This window comes from Rattus norvegicus, chromosome 14, assembly GCF_036323735.1.
Source record: "Rattus norvegicus strain BN/NHsdMcwi chromosome 14, GRCr8, whole genome shotgun sequence".
NCBI classification, from domain to species: Eukaryota; Metazoa; Chordata; class Mammalia; order Rodentia; family Muridae; genus Rattus; species Rattus norvegicus.
The window spans coordinates 80388643-80402797 of NC_086032.1; the positions used below are offsets into that span (position 1 = coordinate 80388643).

At 48.3% G+C, this 14155-nt stretch overlaps 2 protein-coding genes and 1 long non-coding RNA gene across 33 annotated transcripts in view; 1 reads left to right on the forward strand and 2 right to left on the reverse strand.

The window, feature by feature from the left end:
• Add1 (adducin 1) overlaps positions 1 to 12999 on the reverse strand; it is a 68400-nt gene extending 55401 nt beyond the window's left edge. For 22 of the 24 annotated variants that reach the window (XM_063272849.1, XM_039091611.2, XM_006251161.3 and 19 more), the window contains exon 1: positions 3050 to 3188. The gene's annotated coding sequence lies outside the window, so the exon portion shown is untranslated. 24 annotated transcript variants of the gene reach the window in all.
• LOC120096505 (uncharacterized) lies at positions 3310 to 12338 on the forward strand. Its single transcript, XR_005493027.2, has 2 exons — positions 3310 to 4197; positions 4316 to 12338. It is a non-coding gene; the product is annotated as an uncharacterized LOC120096505 (long non-coding RNA).
• Positions 12043 to 14155, reverse strand: part of Sh3bp2 (SH3-domain binding protein 2) — a 37203-nt gene continuing 35090 nt past the window's right edge. For 7 of the 8 annotated variants that reach the window (NM_001100684.1, XM_039091976.2, XM_006251252.5 and 4 more), the window contains 2 exons: positions 13876 to 13935; positions 12046 to 13221 (listed from right to left, as the gene is read on the reverse strand). In NM_001100684.1, the coding sequence (NP_001094154.1) occupies positions 13084 to 13221; positions 13876 to 13935 (198 nt within the window). In that variant the 3' untranslated portion in view covers positions 12046 to 13083. Of the gene's footprint in view, positions 13222 to 13875; positions 13936 to 14155 lie in introns of all 8 variants that reach the window. The other variant, NM_001414976.1, reaches the window with a different exon arrangement.

Sequence of the window (14155 nt, forward strand, 5' to 3'; positions counted from 1 at the left end):
CATTTGAGCCACCATGTGGGTGAGAGGACCTGATGCACGATCCTCTGCACGAATAGGAAGTGCTTTCCTTAACCTCTGCCTCTACAGTCCCAGTATCTCTTCTAAAAAACACAAGATGGCTGGCCTGCAGACTCCAGTCCTATATTCAAATGTAGTTTTCCCCTGCGAAGCAGCAGATTCCCATAAAGCCAGATCTGAACATGCCCAGCCCTTCGAAGTCCCAAGTATTCGTAACAATGGTTTTTTAGACCTGAGGGGAACATGTTATCAATACATTCCAGGCTACTCATATCAACTGGTTTAAACAATAGTTCTGAAAAAAAAAAAAAAAGATCAAGCAAACTGAACTAAACCCATTTTTTACTTCCCACATGATTCCTAACTGCAGAAGGTCAGAACAAACATTAACTATTAAACAGTTCTGTTAAAGTTTAAAATCATGCTACATTCCTATTTTAAGAAACATGATTCTGACCAAGCTAAAAAGGCATTGGAATATTTAATCTGTTAGGTAACCACATCTTATGTAAGATTCAATTATTATTGTGGTTGTTGGTCTGTTTCATTTTTACTGAGAAAAGAATATCATACAGGCCAGGTTGACCTCAAACTCAATGTACAGTAAAGGATGACCTGACCCTCTTGTGCCCACCTCCCAGGTGCTTGGATTACAAACGTATGCCACCACACCCAGCCCATATGGTGTCAAAGATCGATCCCAGAGTCTTATGCTAGGCAAGCACGCTATTAACTAAGGTACCACTCCAGCCCTGTTGGCTTGGTTTTTGCCCTTAGTTAGTTTTAGTTCTAACAATGATTAAAGCAGTTTCAGATAATAATCACTTTTGCATATGTAGTTTGTTCAATGTTAATATGCAGATACAGAACAAACTTAATTCCTGTTTTGGAATTCCTAGTCTTTCTAGAAGTCTAGAAGTACATAATGTATATTAAAGGTAGAATTAACGCATTCTATAGATATCTAGCTAGCAACTGTTGAAACTGAATGCATAAATAGTGACTTGTTTAATGCTACTCTCTCAGATGTGAATGTGTGTATATGGAAGAGTTTATTCAATATGGGAGAGAGAAGGAAAAAGAGAGAAATCAATACAAACTAAGCCTCATGCAGTAAAAAATACTTGGGACTTGTCTCAGTTAGGGTTTCCATTGCTGTAATAAAACACAAACTCAGCTTGGGGAGGAAAGGGTTAATTTCATCTTACAGCTTATGGTCCATTATCCAGAGGAAGTGAGGGCAGGAGCTCAAGGCAGGAACTCTGAGGAAAAGAGCTGGTTGCTGCAGAGGCCGTGGAGGAGTGCTGCTTACTGGCCTGCTCCAATGGCTTGCTCAGCCTGCTCTCCTGTAGCACCCAAACCACCTACCTGCCCAGCAAGGGCACCGCCTACACAGTGAGCTCCCAAATCAATCATCAATCAAAAGCAGGCTTGCCCCCTGGCCGATCTGGTAGGGTCGTTTTCTCAATTGAGGTTCCTTCTCGAATTTCTCTCGCCCACGTCAAGTTAAAAACCTAACCAGCACTGTACGTACCTTTTGAAGCACTTCAGTATTTAATTTCCTGATTCAATATGATTATATGAAATGAATGGTTTCGGGGTGTACGTGTGTCAAAGCAACAACAGTATCAGATACACCAAGAGTTAAGTGGAAATCTGAATAGTTTGTATAAAACAGATCTTAGAAAGGAAGCTATGCCCGTCGGCTGAATGATTAGAATCACTTCGTTTGCTGACTCTCACTAACCTACACACATTAGTAAACTAACCACACCACCTGCACCTCTGCAAACCACATCTAAACCCTGAAAAGCTGTTTCAAATGTCAACACCATTCATACTTCCTCAAAAAACAACCTTACTATCAGGGTGTGGTGTCAATACTCAAGGTAATCCTAAGGGGGCAGAGGCCAAAAAATTTCAGTTCCAGACCATTCTGGGCTACAGAGTAAGATATTGTCTTGCAGAGGAGACCACACACAACATATACATAACTTTACCCATCCTCAGAATTAAAGAAGTACTTCAAATTTTTAGAATTAAAATGCGATTTCTACATTACTGGCTTTAATTAAAGACTGCAATGTTTAGAATCATAAACACCCTCATAAATCTCACTCCCGACCTGAAATGTCCTTTCCTCTCTGGAGCCTGTTGAATCTACTCATGACTCCCAGCTTGTTTGCTTGCGTTTTGCAAAGGAGACACACCGGTTCCGTTAGCCATCTAGTTCCTATCTCGATTAAGATTTCAACCCATTTGTGACAAACACAAAATCTCTCTGAAATTACTGAGCCGTAATGCATACAGCATACAGCTTTTAGCTCTGTTCTTGGTCTTTGGAGTTTAACAATGTTAGGCCTAAAATCATGGTCAAAACAACAGCAGTTTCAGGTGAGCCAAAATATTTATTTCAAGATGGGTGTTCATAAAACAAACGCGACTCATCTACCAAATACCTTGAACCAGGAACTGAATTACAAAAACGAAGTGTTTTAGGGAGAGGTCTGAACGAAAAAAACAGAGAGGAAAGGCAAACCCCATCTCCAGGAAGTTCCACGACCACCTCATTACTACCATCCGTGAACAGAACTGGCTTTTTCTCTTGGGGAAGACGTTGTCAGTGTTTAAATGAGCCGACAAACGGAACCCAGATGCACCTTTCCACAATCTCTGCAGTGACCAGCGCATGGGGCCAGCACTAGCACAATGCTGACCCAGGAGAACCCCGAGGCCCACGGGCCAGCTCAGAACCGAGCGGCCACTTCCACAGAGAACCCGGCGTCCGTCCGGGCCATCCTGGGAAGCGACGATGCAGTGTCCTCGCCCCCGCACTCCGAGGCAAGCACCTAGACCCCGGGCACCCCGCGCCGCAGCGACCTCGCCGCGCCCTCCTCAGTGCAGTGGAAGCGCCCCAGAGGCCCCGCGCCCTGCCCAGCCCTGCCCAGCCCTGCCCTGCCCGCCCAGCACCGCCGCCCCGGTCCTACGCCCGCTGCGGGCCCGGAGACCTCGCCGCGCTCCCGGGCCTCACCTCCGCGGAGAATCGGGAAAAGCGCACAGCTTCCCGGGTCCGAGTGCGGCCGCCGCCTCGCCTGCGGCTCGCGCTGGGCTCCGCCCCCTGGCTGCCGCGCACCCCCGCCGCCTGCAGCAGCCCTCGTCCTCTCCCGCCCTCAACCCTCACCCCTCTACTCGCCCCCGCCGCCAAGCTGGGTGCGGCCTGCAGCGCTGCGGCCCAACAATACGCAACCCCATTGGTCTGAACGCCCTACTGCCGTCCACCATTACTCCCTATTATTGGTCAATCTCCAGCAAGGGGCAGGCCCGGAGAAAGGCGGGTCCTCGGAGGTGGAGAGAAGGTAGACTCTGGCCTCAGGCTGAAGGCCGCGTCACTGTGAGAGTAGCGGTTGCTTTGACCACTGTAAGGTACAGGACCCGGGGCTGGTGCGCCTGCTCACAGGAACGCTGGTTCTCCCACCGAGACTGTCAACCCCTCAAACTGACTGCAAACGGACCTGGTCTAGGTGCGCTGCTGGCGAGAATATCATTAGACAGTTTGGAGACTGAGCTGTCAATCAGGGTGGAGTCGGGACTGCGACGTCTGTGTGGCTCTGATAAAGCTCCACAGACAGGAATGGCCCGCCGGATGAGAGTGGATTAACAAACACTGATGTCTCTTCACAGTCAGGGAATGAGGCTAGGTGAGGCCTTGGCAGAACCAGTCCACCTGGCAGCGGCTTGGTAAACTAACGTAAGGAGCCAAATCAGTACTGTCTCCCCCGTCATCTGAATCCTAAAAGAGCCAAAGGAAACAAAGGGATCCAGCTCCTTGTTTCCTTCAAGCCATTAAAGGTTGCAGCCTCAAGCCTGGCAAGTGACAGAAGTGTGGTAACCAAAAAAAAAAAAAAAAAGTGTGGTAACCAAGCCTCTCCTCACGGCAGGAGCCGTGACTTTGACGCCATAGGGTCAGCGAAATTGTGGATTCCAGTCAGTACCCTTTGTCTTAGGAACATTCGCCCTACACGTTGACTGTTCTCAGATGACTTTTCTGACAAAGCCTCTCAAGTCTCTTCCATCACTTCAGTTTCCTCAGCACCCAGCAACAAGTCTGACCCATAAGAGATGCCAGTGAAGGCTTGCTGAAAGGAATGAGGGACGGAGAGAGAGGTGGCTGATTGAAAGGTACCCACCGGGGTTGGGGATTTAGCTCAGCGGTAGAGCGCTTGCCTAGCGAGCACAAGGCCCTGGGTTCGGTCCCCAGCTCCGAAAAAAAAGAAAGAAAAAAAAAAAAAAAAGAAAGGTACCCACCTGTACATGCAGATAGAAAAACAAAACATAAATCAGACATGAATAGATAAAAATTCATGATGTCTGAGATGACAAAACACTGAATGGGATTAGGAGACAACTAGCAAAAGAAGTGATTTCTTAACTCGAAGCCATTGGGGCAAATGCACAGGGCAAAGAAACTGGGAAAGATTGAACAGCATATCAGGCAGCTGTAGGACTTCATAGGCCCAATGTATATGCCATTGGAGTCCCAGAAAATGGAGATGGGGGTGCAAGGGCAGAAATATTTGAAGATTCAAAGTCAGAAATTCAAGGAGCTCAAGCAGGCTCAGTAGGTGTGGGAGCTTGTTGCTCAAACATGAGGACTGAGTTTCAATCCCCAGCGGGGCATGAGAGTGCATCCCTGTAACACCCCTCCCCTGCACCTCCACCCTCACCCCCCCACCCCCCCTACCCACCCCCCCACCCCCCACCCCACCCCCGCTATTGAGGGTGGAGACAGGGATTACTGGGGCCTGCTGGCTGCTGGCTGCTGGCTGCCACACCAGCTCTAGGTTCAGTGAGAGACCCTGTCTCAAGGGAATAAAGACAGAGATTGAAAACCACCTGATGGGCTGGAGAGATGATGGCTCAGTGGTTAAGAGCACTGACTGTTCTTCCAGAGGTCCTGAGTTCAAATCCCAGCAACCACATGGTGGCTCACAACCATCTGTAATGAGATCTGATGCCCTCTTCTGGTGTGCCTGAAGGCAGCTACAGTGTACTCGTATATAATAAATAAATCTTTAAAAAAAAAGAAAAAAAGAAAACCACCTGACGTCCTGGGCTGGCCTCTTCACATTTGCACCCATACGTGCACATATGCCACATACATATATCACATTCTGTATGAATATACAAAAAGGAAAAAGGAAACGGTTAAGTCACTTGTAAATGCTACTGAGCCCTGAAGTGGGTTCAACTATAATCCAATGTCTCCTGGTCCATACGTATGTGTAAGTCTGCATGTCACAATCTTGTGGGTATTCACCAGAGAAGACTGCTTGGACATGGGTTTAAGCCAATACAAAGTCTTAATGGCTGGCCTTTTTTAGGGCGCTTTTACGAAAAAGAATGTTCTGGGTTGACATACTTCAGTTAACAAGAACAGTTAGCCAGAAGCAGAACTTCAGAAGCCAAAGAGCAAGGTTAGTTAGCACATTAGATATCTCCCCGGACCTACAGACTTTGATGGATTGGGTCCTTGTTTTCCTTTCTGGCACATGGTGCCAGTTGTGCTAAGATCCCAGGGCCTACTAAGGTCTAGAACCCTGTTACAACAATGGCAGCTGAGGAAAGAGACCTTTGTCTTGGCTTGTTGGTGTGGGCTAAAAGGAGTCTAGCACTGCTGTGTGCCCACTCAGTAGTTCCAGTGAACAGAATGGGGAGCTATCATCCCAGAGGCAGAGTTTCAAGCTGTGAACGTGGCCACTCCCACTGTGTGGAAAGGAATGTGGGTTAGATTCAGGGGTAGTAGACGGCTCAGCTAATTAGTCGGAAACCTGAAATGGCTGTCTAGAAGTTAGAGGATGGACTGGTCTGAGGAAGAAGCACAGGGATGGGCTCATGGGAGTTGACAAAAAGGATGAAGATCTTTGGTTGGTTTCTTTGTTCGTAGACAGGGTTTCACTATGTAGCTTCTGCTGCCCTGGAACTCATATGCACACCACACTGGCCTTTGAACTCACAGAGATCTGCCTACCTTTGCCTCCCAAATCCTGGGATTAAAGGCATGTGCCACCATACCCAACCAGACCAGATGAAGATCTGTGCATTACACATTGACCGCCATGTATATGGCTGGAGCCCTTGGCGGTCAGAAGGTGACACTGGATCCTCTAGAATTGGAATTCATGGTTATGAATCACCATGTGGGTTTGGGGAACTAGACCTGGATCCTCTGCAAGTACAACAAGTACTTAAAACCTCTGAGCCATTTCTCCAGCCCCAAAGATTTACTTTTTATTAGTTTTACTTATGTGCGTGTGTTTGTACCCATTTGTGTACCATGTACATACTGGTGCCAGTGGATGCCAGACGAGACTGTCAGATCATCTAGAGCTGGAGATAAGGAGCCAACCAATATGAGTGCTGGAAAAAGAACTTAGGTCATATGGAAGCACAGCAAGAGTTCTTAACTGCTGAGTCATCTCTCCAGCCCTCCAAGTGTATGCACATACTTTAAAAATAAAATAATTCTTGCTGGGTGTGGTGCACATGCCTTCAGTCCCAGCACTCTGGAGGCAGAGGTAAGCAAGATCTCTCTAAGTTTGAAGCTGGCCTTGTCTACATGGAGAGTTCCAGGCTAGCTAAAGCTACAAAAGAGACCTGTCTCAAAAAACAAAAAACAAAACAAAAACAAAAACAAAAAACAACCTTAAAAATTAAAATCTTTGAAATAATTTGCAAAGCATCTGATTTGCTGAAATGGAACCATGACATACCTGCCTAGTATCAAAGTTTTTTTATGCAAAGGTATTGTGGCAATAGGCACATGACACTCCCTGTTCCTGCCACATACTGCACCATCCAGAAGTCATTTCACTGATGTACTAGAATAACTGCATCAGGATTCAGATGCAGCACAGACCTGGAGACAAAGTGCTTTTTTCCAGTAAGTCGTGCGCTCTGAACCAAAAACTGTTTCATGAGTTCTCTCATGGTAATTGTAATTCCCAGTGACCCACTTGGGAAATTCTACTCCATTAAGTTTTCTTAGGTCTAGAGGTCCTGATTGCCAAAGAGGTCATGTCTACCAGGGGACATGGTAAAATTGAAGCTGACTGCCACCTAATCACATGGAACTCATGTAAGTAATTAGTAACCACTGAAAACAGTAACCAAATTGGCTGGAATTACTGTGTAGCGAGTCTAGAACTCTCTCTATAGACCCATGGCCTGGCACGTGTGTGGAGGTCATAGGACATCTTGCAAAAGTCAGTTCTCTACTTCCACCAGGAGAGTTCCAGGGATCAAATTCTGTTCATCAGGCTTGGCAGCAAGTGAGACATCTCACCAGCCCCTTGTCCTTGTAAATAGGGCTAATGACTACATAATATATACAATGTATACTAGCAGGAATGCCTGCCACAGGTCATTCCCCACCCCACAGCACTAAGTATTAAATGCAGGCTTCACCCATGCTAAGCAAGTGCTCCTCCACTACTATGCCACATTCACAGCCTAGAGGCAACTGGGGGGGGCGGGGGCGGGCAGGCAGCTCTGTTCTACTCCCATGGGAATTAACTATAAACAGGCAAGTTGAGCAAAATGCTCAAGAAAGACAGAGGGATGAGCTAATTAGAAGAAAAGTGGGAACTGGAGAGATGGCTCAGTGGTTAAGGGCACGGGCTGCTCTAACAGAGGTCCTGAGTTCAATTCCCAGCAACCACATGGTGGCTCTTCTGGTGTGTCTGAAGAGAGTGACAGTGTACTCTCATATATCGAATAACTAAATAAATCTTTTTTTAAAAAAAAAGAGTTAGAAAAGAAGAGGAAACAAAGAGCCACTTCAAAGAAAGGAATATGGAAGGAATAGAGAAGAGATTGGATATTGCTTGTGGCTACGTGAGGACTTGAGTTCAAATCTCCAGAACCCATGCAAAGGAAGCCATATCATCAGCACGTAACTGTAATCTGAGTGTTCCTGCAGCAACTCGGGAAGCAAAGAGAGGAAGCTCTTCAGAAGTTCACAGTCCAATACAGGCCGCAGCAAACAAGAGGACCTTGCCTCAGGCTAGAGAGATGGCTTAGCAATTAAGAGCATTTATCAGGAGAGCCTGGGTCAATTCCCAAGCACACAGATCCCAGAGGATCTCACAACCTCTTTTGGTCAGACAAAAAAGCTATACACATACAACAAATCAAGGAAGACCAAGACAGAGACACAGTCGGAGTTAGACGCAGAGTCAGAATCAGAGACCGAGACAGAGACCTTGTCTCAAACAAGGTGAAAGGAGGCAAGGACCAACACCCAAGATTGACCACACACTTCACACGTACACTCATTCACGTCACTCATGCACGTGCACGCACGCACACACACACACACACACACACACACACACACACACACACACACGCAGAATAATATATCATAAAGGATATGAATTAAGGTCCAGTGAGGACTTTGTGATCTCTAGGAAGAAGAATTCGATAAGAGACATTCTAACTAGGAAAAGGGGGAAATAGAATGACTTTTTAAAAATTGCTCAGTCTAAAAAACAGAAAAAGAGCTGCCAGCTTTGGTGTTGTACTGCTGTAATCCCAGTACCTGTGAGGCACAAGGAAGAGAAACACCAAGTTCAAGGCCAGCTTTGTATGGTAAGTCAGAGGCCAGGCTGAATTATATAGCAATACCCCGTCTCTAAAACCAAAAACATTGGCTAGAGAGATATCTCAACGGTAAGAGTATGACTGTTCTTCCGGTTTTGATTTTCAGCAGCTACCTGGTGGCTCACAACCATTTAAAATCTAGTTCCAGTGGATCCAGTGCAGTTTTGGCTCTGTGAGCACCAAGCACATATACAGTGCATAGACATACAGGCAAAACATTCCTACAGCATAAAGTAAAAGAAGCCCCCAGACTGGCAAAAATAAAATCTCTGGCAAGGAAGGGAACAGACCCAAGGGGTTCTCTCAACTGCATTCTTAAGCAGCATTCTTAGAAAGCAGCAAAAGGGGGTTGGGGATTTAGCTCAGCGGTAGAGCGCTTACCTAGGAAGCGCAAGGCCCTGGGTTCGGTCCCCAGCTCCGAAAAAAAGAACCAAAAAAAAAAAAAAAAAAAAAAGAAAGAAAGCAGCAAAAGACCCTAGAGAAACGATGCATCGTGGGAAGATGGCTGCTAACAGCACTATCTGTAATTGTCCCCACATGGAAACTCTCAGGCATCCCTCTACAGAACTGGCTCTGTGAGCAGTGATACAGTCATACAGTGGAATTGTTTCAACAATGAGCTTGAACAAAGTTAGCTATGTGTGGCAATATGAAAAAAATCTCATAATGAGCCAAAGAGGTGAGATGCCAGAGATTGCATCTGTATGATTCTGTTGCTACAAAACAGGAAAACAGGAAAATGCTGGAATGGGTGAAGAACTGGGTGGTGAAGATTACAAGAACACGAGAGTCACCAAAGCCAGGGCTGCGGAGGGGAGGGCTGTGACAGGGAATGTCTGTGGGTTCGATATGGCTCCTCGGCAACCGTAGACACCCTTTGCAATTCGGCCCCCTGCACATTTATATTCACATTTCTCTGCATTTTATTTCACAGGAAATGGAGAAGGAAAGGAGTTGCCTGAGCTCTCAGGCAGTGCAAGGACAGCTGCCAGGAAGCCAAATGCCTGTGTAGAGATGAGTCAGAGGTCTGCCCTGCCTCTCCAGTCTCCCTCCAGGGAGAGACAGGAAAGTGGTTTGAAGGGGATCACCACCTGCACATACTTTTGTGGTTCAGTGTTGTGGCACTGGCAAAGGCCACTGCCCCTTCTCCAAGAAAAGGAGGTTTCCTTAAGGACTCCATAGCCGAAGTCTTAACCAGGTGGAGGGAACAGAAGGTGCAGGTGGATGCTTGCAGGATGGTTCAAGGGGTTCAGTGAGGTTCATATCTGTGTTGGTTCAGGTCCTAGATCTACTCTGTGGGCCCTTGCATTGTCTAGTCATCCCCCCAGGACTTGTATCAAAGCCTCTTCTCTATTAGGTTGACCTGTATTGGGAATGAAGCTGTGTCTGGGGGGAGGGGGGTCTGGTTGATAAGGTGCACACCCAGAAACACGACCCAGAGTGGGAGCAACTGGCCCTTGTCTAAGTCTCTAACTACCCTACTGGGGCTTGTAGCTCAGTGGTAGAGCACTTGCCTCTAACATTAGTAAGATGCTGGGGTTCCATCTCTAGCTGTTTAAACAATATATGAAAATCCTTTTACCAATAAAAAAATCTAAAAAGAGGGAAACAATCTCAAAGAGCAAAAAGGTTCTCCACACTTCCAGACCAGGAAACATAGAACCATGTTCCTCCCTGGGCCTTGACTCCAGGATGCTTCTCTTTGCTCAGATTCCAAACAGAAGCCATCTATGACCACATCATAAAAGCAGAAAAGTCAGGGAACCCTCTCGGGGCTTCAGTTTCTCTCTCAGTCCCTCAGAAGTAAGGCAGGACCTCAAGCTCCTGTTGCCCACCCCAAACCCTGCCTCACACACTGGGATCCAAAAGGCAAATTTGCTCCCCCACAGCTATGGCTCTTGGGGTGGCTGAGGGCACCTGAGAGCTATGGGAGGTTAGCAGAGCTGACCAGATACCCACAATGATTAGTGGAGTGTCAGGGAGCCAGACTGGAGCCATAGTTTCAACTCGGAGCAGCGAAGCAGTGATGGATTCACATGACCGTAAGTAGCAAAGCTGAGACTCAAACTCAGGCTTCTCCAGTCTCTCACTTAAAAATGGGTCTACTTGGGGGCTGGAGAGATGGCTCGGCGGTTAAGAGCACTGTCTGCTCTTCCAGAGGTCCTGAGTTCAATTCCCAGCAGCCACATGGTGGCTCACAACCATCTGTAATGGAATCTGATGCCCTCTTCTGGTGTGTCAGAAGACAGTACAGCATACTTATACCTAATGAATAAATAAATTAAAAAAAATGGGTCTATTTCTCCAGCTCAGTAACATAAATGCCTGAAGTGTTCACTACACAGTAACCACCACACTAGGAGTTCCTCTCTCATGGTGTAGGACCAAGGACTGGACTCTTCCATCACCCCTGTGCACAATCTTGCAAATAAGGCCCTCGACTTGAGTCGGTTCACAGAGATGGACAGCTGTACCAGCTGGTCCAGAGGTAAGACAAGGCTGTGTGAAACCCCTAGGTGGGCCTTGAACCTCACAGTTTAGTCAACTGTTTAGTCAGCCTGAAGGATCCAGCTCTGACCCAAAGAATCCTTAATCTTCTAGCCTTGAAACACATCAGCCTCTGAGCTGGTCTCCAAAGCAGGAGATCTGCAGCACCGTGCACACTCGCAGACTCCTAGGCACGGGACTTCTATTTTGTATTTTACAGAAATGGACACTGGCCATTTCCATGGACCCAGTCCCTGGTTGAGTTTAGAAAGGGAGGAAAAAAATGATTGGCCCCCGAGGGATTGTTCAAAACAGCAAAAGTTCCATATGCCCTAAACCTGACCATGGCATCCTGATCCCTCTCCCACAGTAGGCTGAAAGGAAACATCTGCAGAGATGGACATCTGGTTCCTGGAAACAGATGCCCAGTGGAATCCAATGTCTGTCATTCACTGCACCCTGTGATGCCAGGGGGACATAGCCTCCCACATTCACAAATTTGAAGCTTCCAAAATACAGGAGTTGTGGAGGGGGGCTCCCAAACAAAAGCCCCTCTTACTAGACAGCAGTCCCTGGCTACTGAGCACAAGCCCCAGTCCTTGCTCTAGGTTCTATGTAAACGCCTCTCCTCCAGGGCTGGAGAGATGGCTCAACAGTTAAAGAGCTCTGACTGCTCTTCCAGAGGACCCAGGTTCAATTCCCAGCACCCACATGGCGGCTCACAACCATTCATAACTCCAGTCCCAGGAGATCTGACACCCTCTTCTGTCACCCCTGGGCCCCAGGTGCCTACACATGATACACAGACAAACATGCAGGCAAGACACTCGTACACATAAAATAATAAAATACAAATTAAAAAAAAAACCAACCTTCTTCTCCAACATAAAGTGCAATGGTGCCAAGGTCTCTGCCGGCCCTGACATCCAGATGCGTTTATTTTCACAGAAAAAGCCCAGTCTAAACAGCTGTGCCAGGGGTGTGGCCTGGACCAACTGGGATTACCCAAACTACTTGGGGGTATGTGGATGCCACTAGCCCCACCTTTCCTTGGCCTGTCCCACTTCACTCTCGTCAGCACTTCAGGAAGAAGTGTAACTGGAACCTTCCCCTGACCCCCGACCCACCAACCCCACTGGATTCTAAGCTCCTGGATCCCAGAATACAGCACCTCCAGCGGCAGCATCTCATAGAGTGCTCTAGACTAAGCTTGGCCAGGCTGGACTAGGGGCTGCTTACAGCCGGCAACCAGCTCCAGCACCAGGCCAGTCACATAGGTGGTTAATAACTGCTAACTGGGCCTTTCAAGGTCAGGCTCCAGGCAAGACTGAGAGATCCAGGTGGATCCAGTTAGCTCCCTCAGCAGCCTGTGCCCTGGAAGACTAAAGACCACCCATTAGGGCTGCCTCTGGTAGCTCTCTACCTGGACACTGGTGGTGCTCAGTAGAGCCTGCTGCCTGCTCTGTGCCAATCAAGCCCTGGTCATTTGAGACAAAGGTCATCTCTGATTTATAGAGAGGCAATGGCCCCTCCTTGAGCATTCCTATGTCTTAGCATTCCTATGGGTCCCGGGACAAGGCTTAGGTACCATTCAACTAACCCAGCCTTGCTTGGTCCCAGCCCACTCCAGAGTGGGCATGTAATAGAGACTAGCTCTTGTGCCATCAAAACCCAGGCAGCACTTAGCACCAGACCTGGGTTCTTGAGAGGTGGGCCGTGGAGGGGCTGGATGGGTCAAGTCATCCACCAGTCCTTTAGTTGTGGCCTGCTCCAGCCTGGAACCCAGCCTGCTCACTGAGGCTAGGTGTCTGACATCAAGGCCACTCCTGTTCATCTTCCCATGCAAGCCGGTCTCCATCTATGTGGCAGGGCTGTGGCCCTGTGGATGCTTCCACCCAACAGCTGTGTGAAATGATGTCACCTGGGCCCAGCGTAGCCGTACGGGTGCCGCAGCAACAGGCTCTGGTGGCTAGGCAGCACGTGGGTGTGGTAGTGCTCCACCATGCTGCCCACACTTGCAAACAGAACCTCACCTTCCAGGTAGAACTTAGAATCCTGCAGGAAGAGAGGAAGCGGGTTCAGCAGGGACTGAGTGGCCCACTGTCTCAAGCCTATGTCTCCCTCACCTCTTCCCTCGGCTTCTCCCCCAACCGCATTCCCTCGGCTTCTCAAAGGGGAAGGTCAGCAGTGACAATGGCACTGATAGTCAGGCTCGCTCCCAGCTGCCCATGTTCCCTCCCTGTCTGTCCACACACGTCAGGACTGGGTTCTTGAGGTCTCCTGTCAGTAGCCTCTCATTAGCCTCAAGGGCCCAGTGTGAGAAGAACTGCTCTCAGGGCAAGATCTGGGAATAAAACCAAGGGCCAGGGGCTGGGGATTTAGCTCAGTGGTAGAGCGCTTACCTAGGAAGCGCAAGGCCCTGGGTTCGGTCCCCAGCTCAGAAAAAAAAGAACCAAAAAAAAAAACCAAGGGCCAAGGGTGGTTACCCAGTACTTCTAGAGGAAGTAATGACAAAACAAGGTTAGAAGATGATGGAGTATGAGGCCATGGAGAAGAGACGGAGGGCAAAGGACAGGGGAGGGCTGATGGTATGGAGGGACCAGTCTAGTTTCCCACTGCCGAATCCTGTCAGGGGCACTCGTTTGACTCTTGCTAAGCCTTGAAGCCAGGGTCCCTACCCCATCCTCAGAGCAGGGCCCAGTTTCTCACCTTCTCAAAGATGCGATAATTCCTCACTTTGTTTGAAGATTCATCCCACACGACCAAGACCTAGGAGGAGGGAAATATGGGGTGGGAGGCTTAGAGGAGGCTGAGGACTGGCCACCAAAGCCTGGAGTGGGGAGTAGCAATTATGGGCTAGACGCTGCAGCTTGGGGGCTGGGGGTGGGGGTAACGTAGACTACATTCCAGCTACAAACACCTGTACAGAGATAGCCCCTCACCCTGAGGCCATCCCTCTGCCCTTAGAGAGCCCCCCTGACGCTAAGCA